The 22,848-nt window shown below is 48.6% G+C and overlaps 1 protein-coding gene across 2 annotated transcripts; it reads left to right on the forward strand.

The window, feature by feature from the left end:
* Nucleotides 1-7,720: 7,720 nt before the first annotated feature.
* Haus4 (HAUS augmin like complex subunit 4) lies at nt 7,721-18,750 on the forward strand. 2 transcript variants are annotated; one of them, XM_021639647.2, is made up of 11 exons: nt 7,729-7,879; nt 8,688-8,764; nt 9,295-9,368; nt 11,947-12,089; nt 12,179-12,310; nt 12,800-12,934; nt 14,889-14,985; nt 16,071-16,216; nt 16,317-16,447; nt 18,125-18,193; nt 18,331-18,750. In XM_021639647.2, exons 3-11 carry the CDS (start codon nt 9,314-9,316, stop codon nt 18,512-18,514), a joined length of 1,092 nt encoding a protein of 363 aa, XP_021495322.1. In that variant the 5' UTR covers nt 7,729-7,879; nt 8,688-8,764; nt 9,295-9,313; the 3' UTR covers nt 18,515-18,750. The 2 variants fall into 2 exon arrangements, with proteins under 2 accessions (XP_021495323.1, XP_021495322.1); XM_021639648.2 differs by lacking the exon at nt 8,688-8,764 and having other exon boundaries at nt 7,721-7,879.
* The last annotated feature ends 4,098 nt before the right edge of the window (nt 18,751-22,848 follow it).

Raw genomic sequence — 22,848 nt, forward strand, 5'->3', positions numbered from 1 at the left:
TGTAACCTTGGCTTTCCTGCACTTGCTTTGTAGACCAGGCTGGCCTAGAACTCACAGCGATCCATCTACCGCCTCTGCCTCCCTGAGCGCTAGGATTAAAGGCAAGAGTGCTCAGCTCACTATTAACCACTTAAGGGAACCAATGGATTCATTTTGCAATGCTGGTCACACCCCAGAAATTCACTCCACAATCATCTGTGCTTGACTACTTTTAACAAGGGGGAGTCATTCACAGAGAACTTAAATGTAGCAAACCTCTCTAGTTATCTTGGGTGCATACTGTAAATTAGTTGACCTGAATTTCTCACTGGTAAATAGAATATGGAGAGTACACTCAATTGCTAGCTTCTCCTTGCTTTTGCTTTTTCTGCCATAAGGCTTTAATCTCAGGAGGCGTTTCCAGATCGCAACATAAATTCTTCTCAAGCATGAAACTCCAAATGCCCTTGGGATGACCCATGTCTCCCAGTGGTGAGTATTTGAATTTTAAGGGCAAAAACCTCTTTCATCAGCAATTTCGTTTCCTATCTATCTATCTATCTATCTATCTATCTATCTATCTATCTATCATCTATCATCTTTTTAGCTATATAATCTATATGGCTGTTTTGCCTGCACTATATGCAGTACCGTGGGGGCCAAAGGAGTTACAAACGTCTAAGCCGCCGTGTGTGTTGGGAATTGGGGGTCCTCTGGAGGAGCCACAAGTGCTCTTAACCGCTGAGCCATCTCCCCAGCCCCGGGGAAAGGCTTTCAGGAGCACGCACACGCTTTCAATGGAGTCAAAAGAGCACACACACAGCTACAGCAGGAACTGAGTGCGTTCTGCTTCATGCCTGGCTTTTCAAAAGGCTCCCCCATTTCCTCTCCTGAATAACTTCCCTTCACAGGCTCATAGTGCTTTGGCAAAAAACTGTTTCAATCTATCCTATTTTGGGTCCGAATTCCTTTCCTTTGGTTTTCTTTGAGAGCTAAAATTTCTATGAGGGCTAGTTTATATTCCGGCTCTCAATAGTGTCTCAGAGCAAAAGCCTGGCTCCCTGTGTAACAAGTTTATGAGAACAGCCGGCGAGCCCTGGAGGCTGTAATGTGGGAGGGCTTAAACTCCCCTCAGAAGTACTAAGCTACTGAAAAAAAAGAAAAGGTACATTATAAACATTTGTCTTGAAAATTCCGTTCGGTGTCACAGGTTGATTACATATTTTCTTTTATCTTCTTATTTTCTTCTCAAATTGTGCACTTATAAATGGCCATGACATTTTCCAGCTTAATCATGAGTCTTTGTCACTTTGAATACCCTCGTTTCCAGTGAATGCCTTGAAAACAATTCCAAAGTCTCCGAGACACGGGAGTGTTCTCATCCCTGAAACTTGTTCCTCAGCCCCTCGTGCGTTCAGACACTCTCAGGCTGATAACACTTATGCTTTGAACTTTTTCTGAACAATTGATTTAACAAGCTGGATGATGCTGAAAGCCACTTCTTGCTGTTGTCATCAGTTGTTGTTACTGGTTTGGTTGTTGATTTTGTCTGTCAGTCAGCCTTGGGGGCTGTGCTATAGAGAGTCTGTTTTGGGCGGGACTGTTTTTGTCTTTTTTGAGATAAGGTTTCACGACAGTCCAGGCTGGCCTTGAACTCTCAGCACTCTTTGGCTTCATCCTCCTGAGTTCTGGAATGGCAGGTGAGAACCGCCACGGGAGTCAAATGGATATTTTCATCTCCCAGCTTTGCAGTTTTGATTTCCCAGTTTTGCAACCAGTCAGTTAAAGCCCATGCTTTCAGTGTCAGCACACATTAGACTTAAGGGCTCCCTTTGATAGGATACTAGAATAGAATCATTGATAGAATGCTGAATACTGGCGGCGGTGGCGGCGGTGTTTAATCCTAGCACTCCAGAGGCAGAGGCAGACGGATCTCTGACTTTGAGGCTAGACTGGTTTACAGAGTGAATCCCAGGACAGCCAGGGCTACACAGAGAAACCCTATCTTGAAAAAAGAAAAAAGGCCAGCTGGGACTCTGTTTAGTGTACCATCTTGTTTCCTGACTACAGCGTGGGAGGCAGGATGCCCTCGAGAACCCTGTACATTTCCACCCTTCTCTGTAAGGTCAAATGATGCAGCAGAGTCTGAAAGGGGAGGTCGTCTTCGCTCCGATTCCCATTTACTTATATCACCCCATTAAAATGCACAAAGGTTTTTCAGAAGCCTGGGTTAAGAGCAATGTCTTGAAAAAAAAATTAACTGATTAGAGCTACTTTGCCTAATTTTTTTTTTTTTTTATGTCGTGCATTCCCCCACTCCCGGCAGCAATCTAGCTCAGGCATCCTGGAGCATAGTCTTGGCTTTGTCTTTAAAGAACAGCGAAGAACTGGATGGTTGTGAGCTTTGCATGTGGAGTGTGGCAGAGCAGGTGAGGCAGATAGCACAGGGAGGAAGACAGCAGCCCAGAAAGGCCCAACGTTGCACGGGCCGATAAAGCAGGAGGGGATCAGTGCTGAGGGAGAGTTCAGAGTTCATTCTTGCAGCCAGTGAGTGCTGTTGCATCCTGCGTGTGGAGGTAGGCATCTTGGGAGGAAGGGAGGCAGCAGTTTCTTAGACATACACCCAGACAAACTAAGACTTTTAGGGGCCTCATGTTGGCTGCCAGCAACAAAAAGGAGTGGCCAGGCTGGTCATGTGGGTGTGTGCCTTTGATCTCAGTAGCCGGGGACACGCAGGGAGACCTGGAAAGGGGGCCGGAGGTGGGGGGAAACATGAACTCAAAATAGTCAATTACTTTGCTGGTACCAGTGAGGATGTGTACGGCTCACAAAAGAAGTATGGTGAGTAAAAGACCAGATTCCCCAAAACAGCATCTCTACCTCTTGTTCTGCTTATATATGATCCTAGACAATTTCACTTTGTACACCGCTCTGGCCTCAACTCACAGAGATCTGTTTGCCTCTGCCCCCAAGTGCTGGGATGAGAAGTGTATACCACCAGGCTGGAAAGATGGCTCAGAAGTTAAAAGCACTGGCTGCTGCTAGAAGACCCTGGTTCAATTCCTGGGACCCACATGGCAGTCCATGCCAGGCTGTAAGTCCAGTTCTAGGGGATATGACATCCCACACACACATATATGCAGGCAAAACACCAATGCCCATAAAATAAAAATAAACTGAAGAAGCCGGGCGAGGTGGCACCCGCTTTTAATCCCAGCACGCAGGGAGGCAGAGGCAGGTGGATTTCCGTGTGTTAGAGGCCAGCCTGATCTACAAAGCAAGTCCAGGACAGTCAAGGCTACACAGAGAAATCCTGTCTCAAAAAAACCAACCAGTCAACCAACCAAAACAAACAAAACTCTTTAAACAAAAAGTGTGCGCTACTACATCCAACACTCGGAATTTTAAACGTATGTGCATGAACATGTCTGTGCACATGTGTGTGGATGCTCGGGGAGCGCCGGAGGAGTTAGCTCTCCTGGAACTAGAGTTACAGGTGGTGTGAGCTGCCCAGGGTGGGCACTTGCAACCAAACTTAGGTCCTCTGAAAAGGCAGCAAGCGCCAAGCCATTTCTTCAGCCCTGTTTATTTATTTATCTGTTTGTTTATTTATTTACTGACAATTCTATGTATCCCTGGTTGTACTGTCCTGGACCTCATTATGTAAATCAGACTGGTCTTGAACTCACAGAGACCCACCTACCTCTGCCTCCCCAGTGCTGGATTAAAGGTATGTATTACTATGTCCACTCTTTTTATTATATATATATATATATTTTTTTTTTTTTTTTTAATTTGATTATTTACTTGGAAGGTGAATTCAGGAGAATCAGGAGTTCAAAGCTAGCCTTGGCTACATTTGTAAGTTTGAGGCTAGCCTGAAATACTTGAGGCCTGTCTCAAAAAATGTATATAAGTGTGTATGTGTGTGTGTATGTATGATATTTGAGATTGAAGTCCAGGACGATATACTTTCGTAGTAAACTATCACTTGGCAACATCCTCAGTCCCTTCTTTGTTTGGTTTTGAGACAGGATTTCTCTGAGTTTCCCAGGCTGTCCTAAAGTTTGGGATCCTTTGTAATATAAGTTTTGGTTTCTTTAAAAACTCTGTTATGAAAAAAAAAAAAACTGTTATGTTATGTAAATGTGTTTTTGTTTTAATCCGAAGCGTGAGATTTTAGTTTGTCCACAGCTGATAACTGCCTTGAGTGGGGTGTGATCTTTGCCAGCCGGAGTTAGTGGAATTCTGAGGACTCTGAGGGGTATAAATACTAGAGCCCAGAAAGAGAAAGGGCGGCAGCTTGAGGAAGACAGATGGAGGACTGCTTGCTGGCTTGCTGGTTTGCTGGTTACCTGGATGGCTGGTTACCTGGACGGCTGGATGTCCTGACGGCTGAGATGGGTATTCCCCGCTAAAGAACCTGATGACCCCACCCAGCCGGAAGAAGTAAAGAAGGTGATGTCTCCTTTCCTTTCAAACCTCCTGTTTCTCCTACCTAGGGGTGTGGGAGGGGGTTAGGGAGAGGCTTTAAGGAACCCCAAATAAAGCAGAGTTTAAAAGACCAGCCCCTACAATTCTTCCTGCTCGAGCCCCCCTAAATGCTGAGAGTGCTGGGGTGGCCACCATGCTGGACAGTGAGCAGTTTTGGAGGGTGTCACTAGCTGGCTTGTGGTAACAGCAAAACACTTCACATATTTTATATCAAAACACCTCAACGAGGGCATTCTTTTTATAAAAAATCTGGGAAGGAGCTTAGTAGGAAGCACAGGGTGGGGTGGGATGGGGTTATTGCGGAAGAAGTCTGAATAGTCTGATTTGAACGTTCTTTTTGTAATCCTTTGCTGGGTTTTCCTTTTTTGTTTTCTTTAGTGATATTGGGTCTCGCTATATAGCCGTGGCTGTCCTGGAATTCACTGTGCAGATCGCACTGGCCTCAAACTCAGGGGTTCGCTTGTCTCCACCCCTCGAGTGCTGGGATTAAAGTCCTGTGCCTTCGCTGCATTTCTGGTTACTAGGGCGCTCTACGCTCTAGAGGGTTAACTCTCTACTCTCAAAGAGAGCTCACCCATGAAACTCCCCACCCTCACCCCCCTTTCAGAATGCCCAGTGTCCTGCCACCTCCAATGCAGCTATACCCCCTGTCTAGGCATCAATTTTCTGGCCTCTTTCATTCATTCCAAGTGTCTTAAATTTTTCCTCTCCTTTCAGGCACAGGGAAAATATGATTTATTTCAGAGTCTTCCCTATCTATTTCTGCAGAGCGATGTCTGTCCCCTCTTTAGTTTCCTCTGCATTTATAATCTAAACTGCCCTTTTGACACCTATTTACGGCCTTGGATTATTCCCTTTTCATGTGTGTCTTCTCAACAGACTGTGAATTTCCTCAGGGTAGGAATTAGGTCACATTTATCTTTGTGTCTCCCAAGACACTTAATAAAACACCTCACTCCACCACACTTTCTTAGCCATTATCTCATTTGATCATTACATCAATGCTAAGCGACTGGAGTTACTAGAAAAAACGTTATTCCCTCCTTCTGACAGGAAGGAGAGCCGTAGCCCAAGGTCTCATGGCTTGAAAGGGATAAAGAGGGAAGAGATGATGGCACACAGAGGTCTGTCTATTGGAAGGGTCCCACCACTGTTGTCTCCATCCTCCTCTGGAAGGCAGGCTGCTGTACCATCACCTCTCTCCGTCTCCCGTGCTTTACAGACATTTAGCCAAGGCTTTCGTAGTTCAGTATTTAAGAACCTGAAGACTTGGGAGATGAAATTTCAGTAAATCTCTGATCAGCTGAAAATCACCAAAGCATGCTTGCTATCTTGTTCTGAGCACTGTTGGTGCATAGGCCTGGTATTTAATGAGGCTGCATTGCAGAACCGAGGAAGCAGAAACAATTTTTTTAAAGCCTTGGAAAATGACAGCCCTCTAGCATTAAACATGAAACACGGCAGCTGATGCTCTGACCAAGGGCACAAAAAATCCTTTCCCTCCTGGATCATTCCTCTGTGTATAGTAGTGGAAGTCTCTGCTGGTTGTTGTTCTCCTCCTCCTCCTCCCCATGACTAGCCATAGCTTGTTCTAAAGTAGTGGTGCTCCACCTTCCTGATGCTGTGATCCTTTAATGCAGTTCCTCACGTTATGGTGAACCCCAACCGTAAAGTTATTATCATTGCTACTTCCTGACTGTAATTTGTTACTGTTAAAAATCATAAGGTAGGGGCTGGAGAGATGGCTCAGGGGTTAGGAGCACTGGCTGCTCTTCCAGAGGTCCCAGGTTCAATTCCCAGCACCCACACGGCAGCACACACCTATCGGTAACTCCAGTTCTAAGGCTTCTGTTAACCTTCACACATACAGCAAAACACCAGCGAATATAAAACAAAAATAAACTACAAAAACCCCGTAACATAAATATCTGTGCTTTCCAGGGTCTTAGGTGACCCCTGTGAAAGGGCCATTCGCACCCATTGTGGACCACAGATTGAGAACCACTGCTCTTCTAAAGGAAAAGCGGAACAGCTCCGTCTCCAAGCATGCTTTACACGATCCTATCAGTTTGTTCCCTGATGCAAGAGATCTAATAACTGGGCTAGGAAGATGGCTTAGCCATTGACCTTCTAGAAAACCTGGGTTCAATTCCCAGCACCCACATAACGGTAACTGTAAGCAGTTCCCGGGGACCCCACAGCACCAAGCTTACAAGGGTACACAGACATACAGGCAGGTAACACACATAAAAAAAAAACAAAACAGTAAAATAAAAAAATTAGAAACTAACCTTGGAGCAGTCTATTTCATATAAAACTCTCATCTTTCAGGCCGGGGAGAGGAGGAGGCGACTTCAGCATGGTGCCCAGGCCTCGTCTTGAACTTCAGACCTCCTGACTCAACCTCTAGGGTAGGTGGGGTGAAGGCTGAGTGGTACACGTCCAGCTAAACATCTTATTTTCTAGAAACAATTCTCCTCCTGGTTAGGTCCCCTTAGGTTTGTAAAATCAGTGTAGGCAGGGGTAGGGGTGAAGGCCCATGACGTGAGTTTCACCCCCAGAACCTGCAGCGTGGAAGAGCGGACTCCCACAACGTCTTCTGACCTCCTCCACAGTGCACGTAGCACACACAGTAAGTAAAACGGGATTTAAAAAATAATAAAGGGAGAGCAGAGGAGGCTGGAATAAGAAATCCAAGAGGCAGGGCTGGAGCGATCGCTCAGTGGGCAAGAGCACTGACTGCTCTTACAGAGGACCTGAGTTCAAATCTCAGAACCTCTAGATCTAGCAGCTCACAAGCGCCTGTAACATCGGCTCAAAGAGCTCTGGCTCCCTCTTCTGACCTCCGGGGACGCGGCACACAGAGAGCGCATGCGCGCGCCCACGTCTCTAAATAAAAACCAAGCAACGGGGGTCAGTAGCATGAACCTTTCATCCCAGCACTCGGGAGGCAGAGGCAGGCAGGTCTCTGAGTTCCAGGCTAGCCTGGTCTATAAAGCGAGTTCCAGGACCGAGTCAGCCAGGGCTATGCAGAGAAACTCTATCTTGTAAATAAATCTAAAACAACAGCAAAGCACCTTCCAGAGGAGGCCCGCAGAGGTGCGATTTGTTCGAGCATCGAGGACCACAGAGGCAGGCTGTGGCCTTCCGTGCCTAGGTCCCCCTTCCCAGGCTCTCCGCGGCAGTTGCGCCCCGCGCGCGCTCCCGGGGCGGGGTCTCTGTTCCCGCCCAGCGCAGCCCCGCCCCGCCCCGCCCCGTGGCTCCTTGCAGGCCGGTTCCGCCTCCGCCGGCGGGAGCGACCGTCCCCCGGCAGTCCCCGGCCTCGGTCCCCTCGCGGCGGGGTGTGCGGGTTGGCTCTCTTCGTCCGTGCGCTCGCCCTTGGGACTCCTTGGCGGCGGCCCAGACGGTAGGTCGGCGCCGGAGAGCGCGTCCTGCATCTTGATTATCTCGGGCCTTGCCAGGGTCACCTCTTGGGAAACCAGCCCGTACGGTCAGTCCGCGCCCAGGGGCTCGAAGCACGCCTGCGTCAGAGCCCTACGCTGGGCGCCCCCCGCGCGTGTGCCTCCCGCTGCCTGCGCAGGGTGGGGTGCAGCCGGGGTCCTGACCTGCGGCCGCCGAGGGCCCCCCCGACCGGTTGAAACCCTGGTGGTTGGGTGCCTGACTGGGTGCCTAAACTTCGTTTGCAGGCGTAGCTCAACAGTGACCCGAACTTTATCCGGGAAACTTAGCTAAGTAGCTTTTGTTGACAGGTCGATCGTTGGTAATTCTTGACGTCTCAGCCCAGCAGGGATAGTTATCGCTGTTTTGCAGGTGGAAGAGGGTTGGCGCCAGAAGAACGAGCGTTTCGCGGAAACTGCCGCGGAGACGCTCATTTGTGGCAGGCCTAGCTTTGCGCCGCCTCAGCTGCGTCTTCTAGACCGCGTTGCAAAACGGGCGGGTTTTCGCTTTCTTGCGGCTCCTCAAAGGAGCGAGTAAGCCAGTGCTCTGTCGACGTGAAGCGTTACGTCCTAATCAGCTTCAGGGTCGGCGCTGATTTGGGCTCAGCTGCCCTTTGGAGGAAGCGTGGGCGGGCAGTGTTTGTGCTCCTGTTCTGTCTCTCCCCGCTCTCTGTTGAGGACAGTTCGAGGCCCTCCAGGCTTTGGACAAAAACACCCGTAACTGTGTCGCCTTACTCTGCAGTCTGTGGGACACTGTTGTCGTGTCCTCTTCTCTAGGTGTAGTTACGGAAAAAGCTGCTGTCGTTCAAGGGTCTCTGTCGCTCCTGCTAGGAGCTCTTCCGTGAGATGACAAGGTCAGAGAAGCACCAGAAAGCCAGTGAGCTGTGCCTGGGCAAAAGGCACTCTTGGATCCCTTCTCCCCCTCCCCCAGTTTACTGTGAACATGAGAGCAACAGTTTGTATCTTCACAGTGGTAGTGGTAGGGAGAAGCCTTCCACTAGACCTTAGTGGACTTGGGGTGGGAGTTGGAGGGTTTCTCTTCAGAGTCATCTTTTGGACAGCTTGGGATTTGTTCTTGGAATGTAAGGCTTACTGGCACTTACTTGTAAGTTTGTCCATAAAACGCTGAAGTCTGGGGACCCTGATGTCTGATACAGCCCTGACCTATAAGAAACATCTCTGAGGCAGATTTGGTGGCACACACCCTCAATCCTAGCACCCAGGAGGAAGAGGCGGGTGAAGAGGGTCGAAAGTTCAAGGCCTGCCTCAGTGGCACAGACTTTGAGACCAACGTAGGCCTGGGAAGACTGTCTCAGGTTGTGGTCACCTAGACCAGCCAGGGGTTTGCTCATCTTGCAGTTTTCTTCCATCTGGTTCCATACAGATAACGCCAAGAAAATCAGATGGCATCCGGAGATTTCTGCTCACCTGGAGAAGGGGTGGAAATACTGCAGCAAGGTAAGGGTGGTGTCTTAGGGTTTTATTGCTGTGAAGAGGCACCACAGCCAAGGCAGCTTTTACGAAGGAAAACTTTTAACTGGGGCTGGCTTACAGTTCAGAGGCTCAGACCGTTATCATCATGGCTGGAAGCATGGCAGCCTGCAGGCAGACGTGGTGCTGGAGGAGCCAAGAGTTCTACATCTTGATCCAAAGGCAGCCAGGAGGAGACTGTCTCAGCTTGGGCTTAGCTTGAACAAAGCCCCACCTCTACAGTGAAATACTTCCTCCAATGAGGCCACGCTTCCTGATAATGATACTATACCACTCCAAGCATTCAAACACATGGGCCCTGTGCCTCTTCTAACCACCACACGCAAGTCTCTGCAAAAGGCCTGATGACTTTTCCAGGGGTTTTGTCCAGATCCTATTCTCCTGTGACGAAAAGCCTCCCAGTGTCCCATCAGAATGGTTTCACTCACAGAGCCCCCGTAGCTGAGGAAAGTGAAATCTAGGAGGTTCTGGGGCACATCAGTGGGAAGCAGGTGTACCAACTGCCCGTGCTGACCCAGTATCTGCTTGCTATGATGCATCAGCAATCTATTGTCAGGGTAAGGGGCGGCTGTCTGTCTGTAAAGGCTTCTTTCCTGCTTGTGTTTTCATGTTCCTCTGGTAGCTCGGGCTGGCCTTGAACTTCTGATTCTCCTGCCTCCGCCTTATAGTACAGAGATTGTAACTGTGCCCCACCACACCCAGTTTCAGGCCCAAAAATGCAAATAAAAGACTTCTTATACTCTAAAATGACTTAATAACAATCCAAAGATTAAACATGTGAGTGTTTGAGTAGGTAATAGGCCTCAGCCAAAAGCCCCTGGGAGAGAGTTGGAGACAGGTCTCGAGCAAATGGGACGCTCAAGCAGAGGACGCCGTGCTCTTGCTTGTCCTTTCATGGCTGTGCTGGTGTTTGCCCACAAGGGTTACTCCGCTCTGCTTACAAGGAGAGGATTCTAAGCGGCCAGTTGGTTTCTTGCTTTACCTTTCTCAGCCTTGCTTTTGTGAATGGGGGAGGTCACAAGTCCACAGCTGGGACTTGCCACGTTTGTCTCCCTCTCTTTCCTCAGGAACGCAAATGATTCTGGCCAGGCTGGGCATTGCACGCCTGTAGCCCCCGAATTTAGGTGGGCGAGGTAGGGGATTACATTTCCATCTACCGAGACCTTAGAGGTGTGCCTGGTCTGTGGTTCTCGGTACAGCCCTTGCTGGGTGTGTGCAAGGCCGGAAACACACACTTTACTTCGTGATTAACATCCTTGTATACAAAGTAAATGCTTGGCTAATTGGAGTATGATTGCTGGTTTATTTGTGATTTGTATTTCGAGGCAGCGCCTAACAGTGTAATGCAGGCCCCTCTGGAGGTCAGGTAGCCCAAGCTGGCCTCGAACTCCTAACTCTCCTGCGTGTGCATCTCCCTAGTGCTGAGATCCCATGTGCTGCCACATTGTTTTCTGGTTTTGTTTCTGTTTTTCACTCATTTATGTGAGCGCTAAAGTGTAGCGAGTCAGAAGACACACGTGAGGACTTCCTGCTCTCCTTCTGTCATGTGCTTTCTGGGGAATGGACACAGATCATAGGCTGGGGCCAAGTACCCTTAGCAGCTGGCAACTATTTGTTCAATATCTCACCATGTAGTCAGGCTGATACCAAAGCCTTCTGCCTCAAGGACCCTCCTTCCTCAGCCTCCCGAGTTGCGGGGACTGCAGGTGTGTCATTGCTCTTGGCTTTACTTATTTTTCTGTTTAAATTACATTCTATGTAGAGAACTTTCCCATTAAGACCAGGGTTGTCTTTTTTTTTTTTTTAGTAATTGTAGTGATACAATTACATACATTGAGTGCCAGTTCTAAAGGGGCTTTCTTCGGACTGCCAGCTCCCAAAAATGCCACGGAGACCTTTTATTAATTATGAAAGCTTCGTCCTTGGCTTGCTCCTAACTAGCTTTTATAACTTAAATTAACCCCTTTGTACTAATCTATGTCCCTCTGTATGGCTCATTACCTCTCCTCAGCCTCAACAGCTGGCTAGCAAATCCTGCACCTGATTCTTTCTAGAGTTCCTATCTCTGCCTGAAAGCCCCACCTATCTTGTCTTGTTTTGCTATAGGCCGTTCAGCTCTTTATTTTATTCATTCATTCATTCATTCATTCATTTATTCATTTATTCATCCGTTTATTTATTTAATTATTTTGAGACAGGGTTTCTCTGTGTAGCCTTGGCTGTCATGGATTCGCTCTGTAGACCAAGCTGGCCTCAAACTCACAGAGATCCACCTGCCTCTGCCTCCCTGAGTGCTGGGATTCCAGGGGTGCGCCACCGCGCCCAGCTCTGCTCAGCTCTTTAGTAAATCAGTCCGAAGGGGTTGGAGGGAGTGTTTACAAAATAGGATGCAGCTGTAAGAAAAGCCCTGCCCAGTACAGAGATGGGCATTTCAGTACTACAAAGGCAACCTTTACACAGGGCACAGAGAGGCCACCCTGCCGTGCTGTGCCCGGTTCCATAAAGCAAGGAGTCCACGTGTTTGCTTTGTCTGTTGTTTTTCAAGTGTGTGACAAGCAGTTTCCTCCTTGTGCCCTGAGTGAAGAGGATCTGATACAGAACCCGAATTTCAGCAAGCTGCTGCTTAGGCTCTCGCAGCACGTGGACGAAAGCGGCTTAAGCCTGACGCTGGCAAAAGAGCAGGCTCAGGTAGCACCCCTGGGAGAAGGGGCGGCGGGAGGACGCTGCAGTCCCTTCGAGAGAAAGGGTCTCAGGCAGGGACTCTGTTCTGTTGGGAGGCGTGGAATGAAGTCCGGCTGCATAGGACGGCGTGGCTGAGGTACGAGATCTTGCAGAGGGTCATCCAAGAGCTGCTCGTGGATTACTATGTCAAGGCCCAAGACACGAACCTGACCTCGGAAGACAAGAAGGTGAGGCCGGAGGAGCGAGGTAGGTGCTGGCTACAGGGAGGAGGACAACCAGGCTAGCCGGCTGTGACAGCACACAGCGGTTACCCAGGGCTTGTGAGGCTGTGGAAAGAGCTGCAGGGTGGGGATTTGGGGCCAGCCTGGGCAACACAGTGAGACCCTATAGGAAGAAAAAGGAGAGAAGGGGAAAAGAAAGGATGGACATGGGGAGGGGGTGGGGAGGGGAGAGGAAGGTGGAGGGAACCCTAGTAATTCAGCTCTCTCGGGTGGTGACTCGCTTGAGGACTTTGAGGAGAGGTGCATGAGGATGGAAGATGTGGGGATGGAGTCCTTTCTGTTTTGTTCTTCTGAGAGTGGTGTAGCCCTTACTGCATAGCCCTGGCTAGCCTGGAACTGGCTACGTAGACTAGGATTAAAGGCATGCGCCATCTTTGTCCAGCTGAGTCAAAAATCTTAAAATCATTTTTTTGTTTTGGTTTGTTTTGTTTTTAGTTTCATGAGACCCTTGAACAGCGGCTGCTTGTAACTGAGCTGACACAACTTTCGGGTCCTAGCCAGGAGACAGAGATGCCCCCGCTGCTGGGGCTGGACAAGGCTGACCTGATGGAGCTCATGCCTCCCTCACAGGTCAGAGGCGGATACGGGACCCAGCGTTTTAAGTCCTCCTATATCAGCTGTCTGTCTGTCTGTCTCTTTCGACAGGATCTTAAGTATTTGTTTGAGGTTGGCTTTGAACTTTGGATCCTCCTAACTGTTCTTCCCAAGTGCTGGGATTAGAAGCGTGCACCGCCATGCTTGGTTTAGGAGGTGCTGGGAATCAAACTCAAGGCCTCTTGTGTGCTAGGCAACCGCTCTGCCAACTGCCCTACACCCACAGCTAACATTTTCTCTTTTTTCTCCTCCTATTATTATTATTATTATTAGTTAATGGATGTTTTGCCTAATTGTGTGTCTGTGCAACATGTGTGTGGAGTGCACATGGCGGCCAGAAGAGGGCATCAGAGATCAGATCCCCTAGAACTGGAGTTCCCTGTAGGTACTGAGACTTGAACCGGGGTCCTTGGACGAGCGGCCAGTGCGCTTTCAGATGATTTACCCAACCAAGCGTGTTTTTCTGTCCTCCGCGGTCCTCCGCACATGCATTGTCTGGTTGGTGGGGCAGCGCTGCTTGCCCCAGGCTGACTTCTAAAGGGGGCACGCCTCAGAGCCACCATGGCCACTCCATGTGTGCCTCCTCTGGAGGAACTTCCAAACACAAAGTCCCCGTCTCGTCTCACTCTGCCACTCACTCAACCGGAGACTGAGAGAGTGAAATGCAGCATATGTATGTGTGTGCATATATAGGAACGTCGCGTGTTGGTGGTGTTATACTCCCCTGGCTCGTTCTCGCTTCATGTAAGTGTTTTGCCCATAAGTACGGTCTGTGCACCCCATGCCTGAGGAGACTACAGAAGGGTGTGGGTGGGTCCCCTGAAACTGGTCTACAAAAGTGAGTCCAGGACAGCCTGGACAGAAGACACAGAGAAACCCTGTCTCAAAAAACAAAAACAAACACTTTTGGGAGACCAGAGCTAACTGTATAGTCATGGCTGGATGAACTCTGTGTAGACCAGGCTGGGCTTGAACGCACAGAGACCCACCTGCCCCTGCCTCCTGAGTGCTGTGAATAAAGGCGTGTTCTACCACTCTTGGCCCATCCCCTTGTTTTTTCTTAGGCAGGATATCACTATGTAGGCCAGACTGTCCTCAAACTTGGAGGCAGGTGTCGGTGGATCTCTGAGTTCAAGTCTAGCCTGGTCCACATAGCTAGTTCCAGGCTACCGGGAGACAGGCAACACAGTAAGACCCTGTCTCAGAAATAAATCAAACAAAAGGAGTAGAGGTTCATGTCTGTAATCCCAGTGATTGGGGCCTGAAACAGAGGGTTGTGAGTTCAAAGCCAGCCTGGGTCTATGCAACAAGTCTATCCCAGAAAACAATAAAGTCAGGCTGGTAGTGCAAGCCTTTAGAACCAGCATTTGGGAGGTGGAAGCAGACAGACCCCTTGAGTTTGAGTCCAGCCTGGTCTACATGGTGAGTTCTAGGACAGCCAATGCTATAGAGAGAGAACCCTGTCTCAAAAAAGAAAAAAGAAACAATAATAAACATAATAAATAAAGTGATGCCTCCAGTAGCACTCTGAAGAGTGTCTAGGCCCTTGGGTGCTTGGTAGCTTTATTGTACCAGCTTAAACTACTTGCAGGGATAGAGAGACAGCTCAGTGGTGGACCTTTGCCTAGCATGCCCACGGTCCCGAGTCCGAGTTTGACAAGGATAACAGATCCCCTGGTAGGACTCCACTGGGTGCCTAGAGCATGGTTTGCTTGGTGCTGTGTTTAATTTGTGATTTTGAGACAGGGTCTCATGTAGTCTCTGGCCTTGAACTCCCCATCCTGCCTTGGTCTTCCAAATGCTAGGATTAGGGGACCACCGTTCCAGGCTGTCTCGGTCTGGTTTCATTGGTTACATGTGAGGCGATCTGTGTCCTCACATCCCCTGGAAGGGTCTTCCTGGTGCTGACGGTCTGTGCGCCTCTCTGCAGGATTTCGTGTGGATGAGGGCGCGGCTCCAGCTGGAGGTGGAGGAGCAGCTCAAAAGGAAGTGTTTCACCCTGCTGTGCTACCACGACCCCAGCTCAGGTGAGAGCTGCCCTGGCCTGCTCATGTTCCTTCAGCCTCCCTGGTTAGCAGACTTTTTCAGTTCTGTGCGGGTTTGAGACAGGTCTTCGCCTGTATTCCAGGCTGTCTCGCCAGGAACTCACTTTGTAGCCCAGGCTGTCCTCAAACCTGTGGTAGTTCTCCCGCCTTAGCCTCCCAAGTGTTGGGATTATTGGATAGTCTAATAAAACTGCCTATACCTGGGCTGGGCAAAACAGAGGTAGGGGGAGCTAAGGTTCACGGGCTTGGAGGAAAGAAGGCGAGGAGATATAAGCATGGGTTAGTGTGAAAGTGGCCAAAAGCAGCCTGCTCTGAGGATTGGCTTGATGGAGAAAAGCTGTCCAAGTGGAAAACGTGCAGGTATTTTTATGGGGGGCTTTTGGGTGTGAAATAGACAAGCTAGCTCAGAGGGCTAATGTCTGCTCAGCCTCAGGCATGTTAAGTGAGGCTTCTTAAAAACCTAACAGGTTTCTGTGTCCATCTGTTTCCAAAATAGCAGGTTAAAGGATAACCGTTGCCTTAATAATAATATGAATCAACATTAACATTAATAATCCCACCACACGCATGTGTATGCATAATTTTAAAAGAAAGAAATGCAAATACAGGAATGCCTATAAGCAACGGCTGGAGTGGTGGCTCATCAGTTAGGAGCGCCTGGCTGCTCTTGCAGTAGACATTCCCAGCACCCACCCTGGGCAGTTGACACCCGCATGTGACTCCAGTGACAGAAGGCTCGTGACACCTGTGGCCTCTGCAGGCACCTTCCCCCTACAGCTACATAACTAAAAATAAATCCGAATAAGCGGGGTGTGATGGCACATGCCATTACTCCCAGCACCCTGGGGCAAAGCAGGTAGAGCTGGCTCTCCAGGGCCTACAGTAGGCCTATTATTTGTCGTTCCTTGGACATCCTGGACTGCAGAGCGAGAGAACCTGAGTAGAAGATGCAGACACTGTTGGGAAAGCAGGGAAGAGGCCTGACCTGGGACATAGGACGGGGCATTAGAGAAAGGGCCTTGCAGGGCCTTGTCTACTGGGGTTTTCCTGTCCTCTCGTCTGTGCAGATACTGATGGAGAAGCGCTGAAAGCAGCCAAGGTGTGGTCGCTGACAGAGGTCCTGGTGGGAGAGAAGCAGCAGTGCCTTGAGGCCAAGGGCCAGCAGAAGGAGCAGCTGGTGCTGCTGGAGAAGAAAAGGGCTACCTACTCCCAGGTTTGTCGGCAGTGGCCTTCCTTTTTTTTGACCCCAGGACTCCTTCAGGCAAGCTGAGGCCTTCTCTTACGGTTTCCTTGTCCTCTCTCTGGGGCTTCAGGTGCTTCTCCGCTGCCTCAGCTTGTTAAAGAGGCTTCTTCAGGACCACCGGCTGAAGACTCAGCCCGAGCTAGACCGAATAAACACCCAATACCTGGAGGTCAAGTGTAGTGCTATGATCCTTAAGCTCAGGTGAGCGGCGAGCCGGTGGATCAAAGGGACTCTGTCTCACCTGCTGCTCCTCATCTCTCCTCTCTGTGCCTAGGACCACTGGGTCTCAGGCAGTGTCACACAGCAGTGTAATTGCCTTTCTTGGTGTTACTAAAAGCTTTCGGCACTCTTAGGTATTTATTTTAGAGCCTTCTGAAATAGGTGTTTTACTGTGAAGCCAGCTGCTTGGGGATTCACAGTTATTTTTTCTCTCTGTACCTTGACTGTGGCTAGCTAGCTACCACGTGTTTTTTTTTTTTTTTTTTTGGTTTTTCGAGACAGGGTTTCTCTGTGTAGTCTTGCTGTCCTTGTAGACCAGGCTGGTCTCGAACTCAAAGATCTGCCTTCCTCTGCCTCCCTGAGTGCTGGGATTAGAGACATGTGCCACTGAGCCCGGCTCTTTCTTTTCTTTTCTTTTCTTTTCTCTTCTTTTCTTTTCTTTTCTTTTCTTTTCTTTTCTTTTCTTTTCTCTCTCTCTCTCTCTCTTTTTTTTTTTTTAGATAGGGTCTCATTATGTGGTCCCGGTCCTGGTCCTGGTGAACTGGTTGCCCTGAAACTCACTATGTAGGCCAGGCTGCCTTGTACTCAGAGTTCTACCTGCTTCTGCCTATTGAATGCTGGGGTTAAAGGTGTGGGCTACCACAAGAGTTAGCTGTTCTTTAAAAAAAAAAAAATTGTTTTGGGGGCTGGAGATATGGCTCAGTGGTTAACTACACTGGCTGCTCATCCAGAGGTCCTGAGTTCAGTTCCCAGCACCCACAACCATCTGTAATGGAATCTGATGCCCTCTTCTGTCATGCTGACATTCATGCAAACAGAGTGCTCATATACATAAATAAAACTTTTTTTAAAAAGTATGTTTTGGCCAGGTGTTAGTATCCCACGCCTTTCAGTACTCAGGAGGCAGAGGCAGGGGCATCTCTGTGAGTTCAAAGCCAGCCTGGTCTACAGAGCAAGTTCCAGGACAGCCAGGGCTACACAGAGAAACCCTGTATTGAAACCCCCCCCCCAAAAAAAAAAAACGTTTTGATTTATTATTACTTTCTATGTGTATGAGTGTTGATGATGAGTGTCAAGATTGCATGTATGACCTCTGGTAACCACAAAGGTCAGAAAAGGGTGATGGATTCCTTGGATCTGCAGTGACAGCAGTTGTGAGCTGACTTGTGGGTGCTCGAATTTGAACCTAGATATTCTGAAAGAGTAAGAAAGGCTCTTAACCACAGAGTCATTTTTTTCCCAGCCTTCAACTTCCCAACCTTCCTTGGCGTTTTTTGTTTGTTTTTCTGTGTAGCCCTGGCTCTCCTAGACTCACTTTGTAGACCAGGCTGGGCTTGTGGCCTTGAACTTAGAGATCTCCCCCGTTCTTGGCCATTCTTAGCTCTACTTTAAAAGAAGTGTGTGCGTGTGTGTGTGTGTGTGTGTGTGTGTGTGTGTGTGATGGGTGAATGTGTGCTTGCACCATAGTGCATGTAGAGGTCAGAGGACAGCTCTGTGGATCCAGTTCTCATCTTCCACATCTACATGGGTTCCAGGGATTAAACTCGGATCCTCATCGCTTGCACAGCGAGCACTGTTACCCGCTGAGCCACCTCGCTGGCCCCTAAACTCTTCTGTGATTTGGGATCTTCCGTGTAACGTTTCTCTCTCCCCCGTCAGGATGGAGGAGCTAAAGATTTTGTCTGACACTTACAGTGCTGAGAAAGTGGAAGTGCATCGTCTTATTAGGTAGGAACCCCCAAGGAGTGGACCCGCCCTTCACGGCCAGTCCCACGCTCTGCAGTTTGTGTGGGCATGTTTCGCTACCTGTCTGCTTTCTGAGGACTTAGGTCCTTCTATTGAACTTCCTCTGCCTGGGCTCTTAGGGACCGTCTGGAGGGAGCCATCCACCTACAAGAGCAGGACCTGGAGAAATCGAGACTGGTCCTGAAAACCTATGAGGTCCTTGGGGAGGACTTTGAGGACCTGGTGAAGGAGTACACGCAGCTCAAGCTGGCAACCGAGGACAAGCGCTGGGCCCTCCAGGAGTTTAGCAAGGCCTGCCACTGACCTGAGCGCAGACAGAGCCAGGAAGCAAGCGTGGATTCTGCACGGCCCCCTTCTCTTCCCGCCCGGTGGACCACCTCCACTGCAGTCCTTAGGGCAGCCTCCTGGTTCCTCTTCTTTGTTTACAATAACCGGGTCTCTTCTGGAAAATAGCTGTCAGATTTATATAATTTAATTCATGTCCGTAAGCATCAGCCCTGTGTCTTGTTTCCTGAATAAAGATGTGATGTTATGTCTAAGGAGTATAGTCATTTTCCTTGGTCTAAGATGGAAAGAGAAGATTGAAGTGTCTGTAGATGCAGTGGTTTGAGTAAGAATGCCCCCCCACCCCCGCCACCCCATAGGCCATTGTATTTGAATACTTAGTCATCAGGGAGTGGAACTCTTTGATAGGATCAGAAGGATTAGGAGGTGTGGCCTTGGAGGGACTGTGTCACTGGGGGTGGGCTTTGAGGTTTTAAAGACCCTTGCCAGGCCCAGGTTCTCTCTCCGCTTATGGAGCAGGATGTAGCTCTCAGCTACTGCCCCAGTACCTGCCCGACGGGATGATAATGGATAATAATAAGCAAGCACCCAATTAAATGCTTTCTTTAAAAGTGTTGCTGTGGTCATGGTGTCTCTTCATAGCCAGAGAGCAGTGACCAAGACAGTGGGTAAGGTAGAAGAGCTCAGTGGATCCTAAGACCGATCCGAACTTGAATGCTGTCCAAATAATGGAAGGTTGGTTTGCCTGCCTGCTCTTGAGTCCTAGAGAGAAAGTGGGCTTCTCCACAGGGGCTCAGGCAGATTGGAAACCATTTTGTCACTGTGGCTGGCAGCCAGGCACGCGGCTCGGCGTAGGCACAGCCACTTAGTGCTCCTGTGCCGTAATGCCTCTCCAAAAGCAAAGAGGGGGAGACCTGACAGCGAGGCTCTACAGTCCACTTAGCTGGGCAAGGCAGGGGTCTGGCTGGCGTCAGCGCAGGAGCGGAGCAGGGGCAGGAGGCTTCTCACTCAGAAGCTCTCAGCCGTGGTCCAGGAAACCAGCTGGAGCCTTCTGCTGAGGTCAAACGAAGGTCTTGTACTTTACATTAAACCTTTCTGTAAATGGCGCCAACCACTATCTGCATGCAAATGGTGGTCCACGCGAAGCAATTTCTCTCCCAAACTATTAGAGAAACTTTTGTCTATAGAAAATCGAAGAAAAAAAACAAAAAACAGGATGAATACCCATTTATTTTAGATCTACATTCAATATTGACAACATTTTGCTCTTTTTTTCTGTCTCTCCTTTCCTTCCTCTTCGTCTTTTTGCTTAAAGCATATCATGTGCATACCTGGTCCAGGCAGAGGCCAGACACGACTGTTGGATCCCCTGGAACTGGACTTAAAAACGGCTATGAATAGCCATGTACGTGCCGGGAATCCGACCCGGGTCCTCTAGAAGAGCCAGTGGTCTTGACCCCTGAGCCATCTATCTGGTCCCTTTTTCTCTCTCTCTCTTAAAGATTCAGATATAAATACATGCATTTCCCCTGAGCCATTTTATAGTAAGTTACAGACTCCAGGAGGCAACCATTAAAAATTTAGGACATCTTTCTGTGTAACTAATAAAATTATTCATAAAAGTTAATAATTCTGTAATGACTATTTTCCAGGTGATCAAATTTCTCAAACTTCTTTTCCTGATCTCAGATCCAATAAAACCTAATGTCTTACACTTGGATGTTAGCTCCCATTGAATTTTTTTTTTTTTTCCTTTTTGTAAGTAGCATTGGTAGGCAGTCTTCCTGCCTCTGGCTGCCTGTGCTGGGCTGTGTACGTGCGCTCTCCTCCCATTTGTTCATGTGTTGAAAATAAAATTGGTTTTGGGCTAAATAGTGTTTATTATTTTCCCTATAACTGTATTATTTCACCCGCTATCATAATAAGACACAGACCTGTTATACTTTAAAATTGCCTTGTAACACCTTGGGCTGGGCAGATAATTCCACCTACGACATCTCAGTAACCTCCCAGCCCGAATCCCATGCTATCCCCTGTAACCATTCCTATCTGGGATTCCATACCTTCCATCCATAGTCTTATAAATACTTGCTTATATGGTTTTTTTTTTCTTGGTGTTTCTTCTCCCTGACTACATGGTTCCTTCTCCATGCTAACCCATCTTGGCATCCTTCTTCCTCCTCTCTTCCTGTCTGTTTCCTCTGTTTTTCCCAAGATTCTCCTGTCCCCAAAGCCCCTTTCCTCCTCTCCCCTTGTCCCCCCTCCCATACCAACCCTCCCTAGCACATCAAGTCACATCAGGACTGAGCATATCCTCATCCCCTGAGGCCAGACAAGGCAGCCCTGCCAGGGGGAAGTGATCCAAAACCAGGCAACAGAGTTCATGTTAGAAACAGCCCCCACTCCACTCGCCAGGCTCCCCACACGAAGACCAAGCTGTCCGTCGTCACATGTGTGCAGGGAGCCAGGGTCCAGCCCATGCGTGCTCCTTAGTTGAGGTCTCAGTCTCCGAAAGCCCCCATAGGATGGGTTAGTTATCTCTGTTGGTCTTCTTGTGAGGTTCCTGTCCCCTCCAGGTCCTTCCATCTTTCCCCCAACACTTCCACAGGAACCCCAGAGCTCCACCCCATGCTTGGCTGCAGGTCCCAGCATCCATCCCGATCTGCTGGAGCCTCCATCTGGCTGGAGCCTCCCAGGTGACAGTCACCTGAGCCGTGCTGGTCTCTGGGACGGCAGACCAGGGCAGGTCTCAGGAAATGGCACAGGCCTGGGAACTGCTGCTCCCCGCTCTGTCATTCTAGCCCCTCTTACTGCTGTTGTTAAGTCTCTTCATGTGGTGAGGCTGGCCTTGAACTTGCAGCAATCTGGCTTCTGCTTCTTTTTGTTTTTTTGAGACAGGGTCTCCCTGTGTAGGACTGGCCTTGAACTCACAGAGATCGCCCTCCTTTCACCTCCCTTGTGTAGGAGTAAAGGCATGCACCACCATGCCCATCTGGATTTCTCTGATGTATAGAAGCATCTTCTTGAGCCTAGCCTGGTGGCAAACCTCCCAGCGTGTGGGAGGTAAAGGCAGCAGCATCGATGTGAGTTCCGTGCCAGTTAGAGCGACGCAGTGAGACCCTGTCTAAAGAAAAAAGCACAGGATTCTGTCTGGGGGCCGGAAAGATGGGTATCCTCGTCTAGAGGACTGGAATTCCCCAACTCTAGCTTCAGCTCCAGCACCACTTTCTGACTTCTTAGGGTGCATGAGGACACACAAGCACACACACATATAAATAAAAAAACGAAATAAAATATTCAAAAGAGACATGCTTTCCCTTGGCAATTAGTAGCACCTGGAAATAAACTCCAAAAATCACACAATAGTTTTTCCTGCTATGTCTGACAGCATGAAGCTTCCTTATTTAATTAGATGTTACACTGAATCAAACTAGATTTTGGTATTTGAAGTAATGGGGATGATAACTTTCAGAAGAAATGGGCGTGCTCCAGAGAAGCTTCAGTGGCTGAGACTGCTTCGTGCCGTTGTAGGCTCCCATAATTCCCATTGGGAAAGTAACGGCTGCTGTGACTCCAGCTCCAAGGGATCTGATGCCCTCTTCTTGCCTCCATAGGCACAAATACACATGGCATAGACTTACTCAAACACCCATAAACACATAAACACACACACACACACAAATACTCATGGCATACACTTACTCAAACACACACACACACACACACAAATGATCTTAGAAGAGAGAGAGAGAAGCTGGTGTAGAGGTACACGCTTGTAATCCCACACCAGGGAGGTACAGGTAGAAGGGTACTGAGTTTAAGGCCAGCCTGGATCATTCAAGGTCAGCCTGAGCTATGCTGCGGGATTACCTCTCTCTCTCTCTCTCTCTCTCTCTCTCTCTCTATATATATATATATATATATATATATATATATATATATATATATAATTTTTTTTCACACATCATGCTCAGAAGACAAACATTAGCAGATACACAACAGCATGATAAGTGTTTAAATTGTTTCCAGTTCACCCCGTTATGGAATATTTCACTGGATATTTTTTTCCCCATGGGTATCTTGCCCAATTGCTTTGCTTTATTTATTCTTTTTTTTTTTTTTTTTTTTTTTTTTTTTTTTTTTTAAGATTTATTTATTTATTATGTATATAGTATTCTGCCTGAATGTATGCGTGTGAGCCAGAAGAGGGCACCAAATCTCATTGTAGATGGTTGTGAGCCACCATGTGGTTGCCGGGAATTGAACTCAGGACCTCTGGAAGAGCAACCAGTGCTCTTAACCTCTGAGCCATCTCTCCAGCCCCCGCTTTATTTATTCTTTAAAAAAGATTT

The sequence above is a fragment of the Meriones unguiculatus genome, chromosome 9 (assembly GCF_030254825.1).
Source record: "Meriones unguiculatus strain TT.TT164.6M chromosome 9, Bangor_MerUng_6.1, whole genome shotgun sequence".
Taxonomy (NCBI): Eukaryota; Metazoa; Chordata; class Mammalia; order Rodentia; family Muridae; genus Meriones; species Meriones unguiculatus.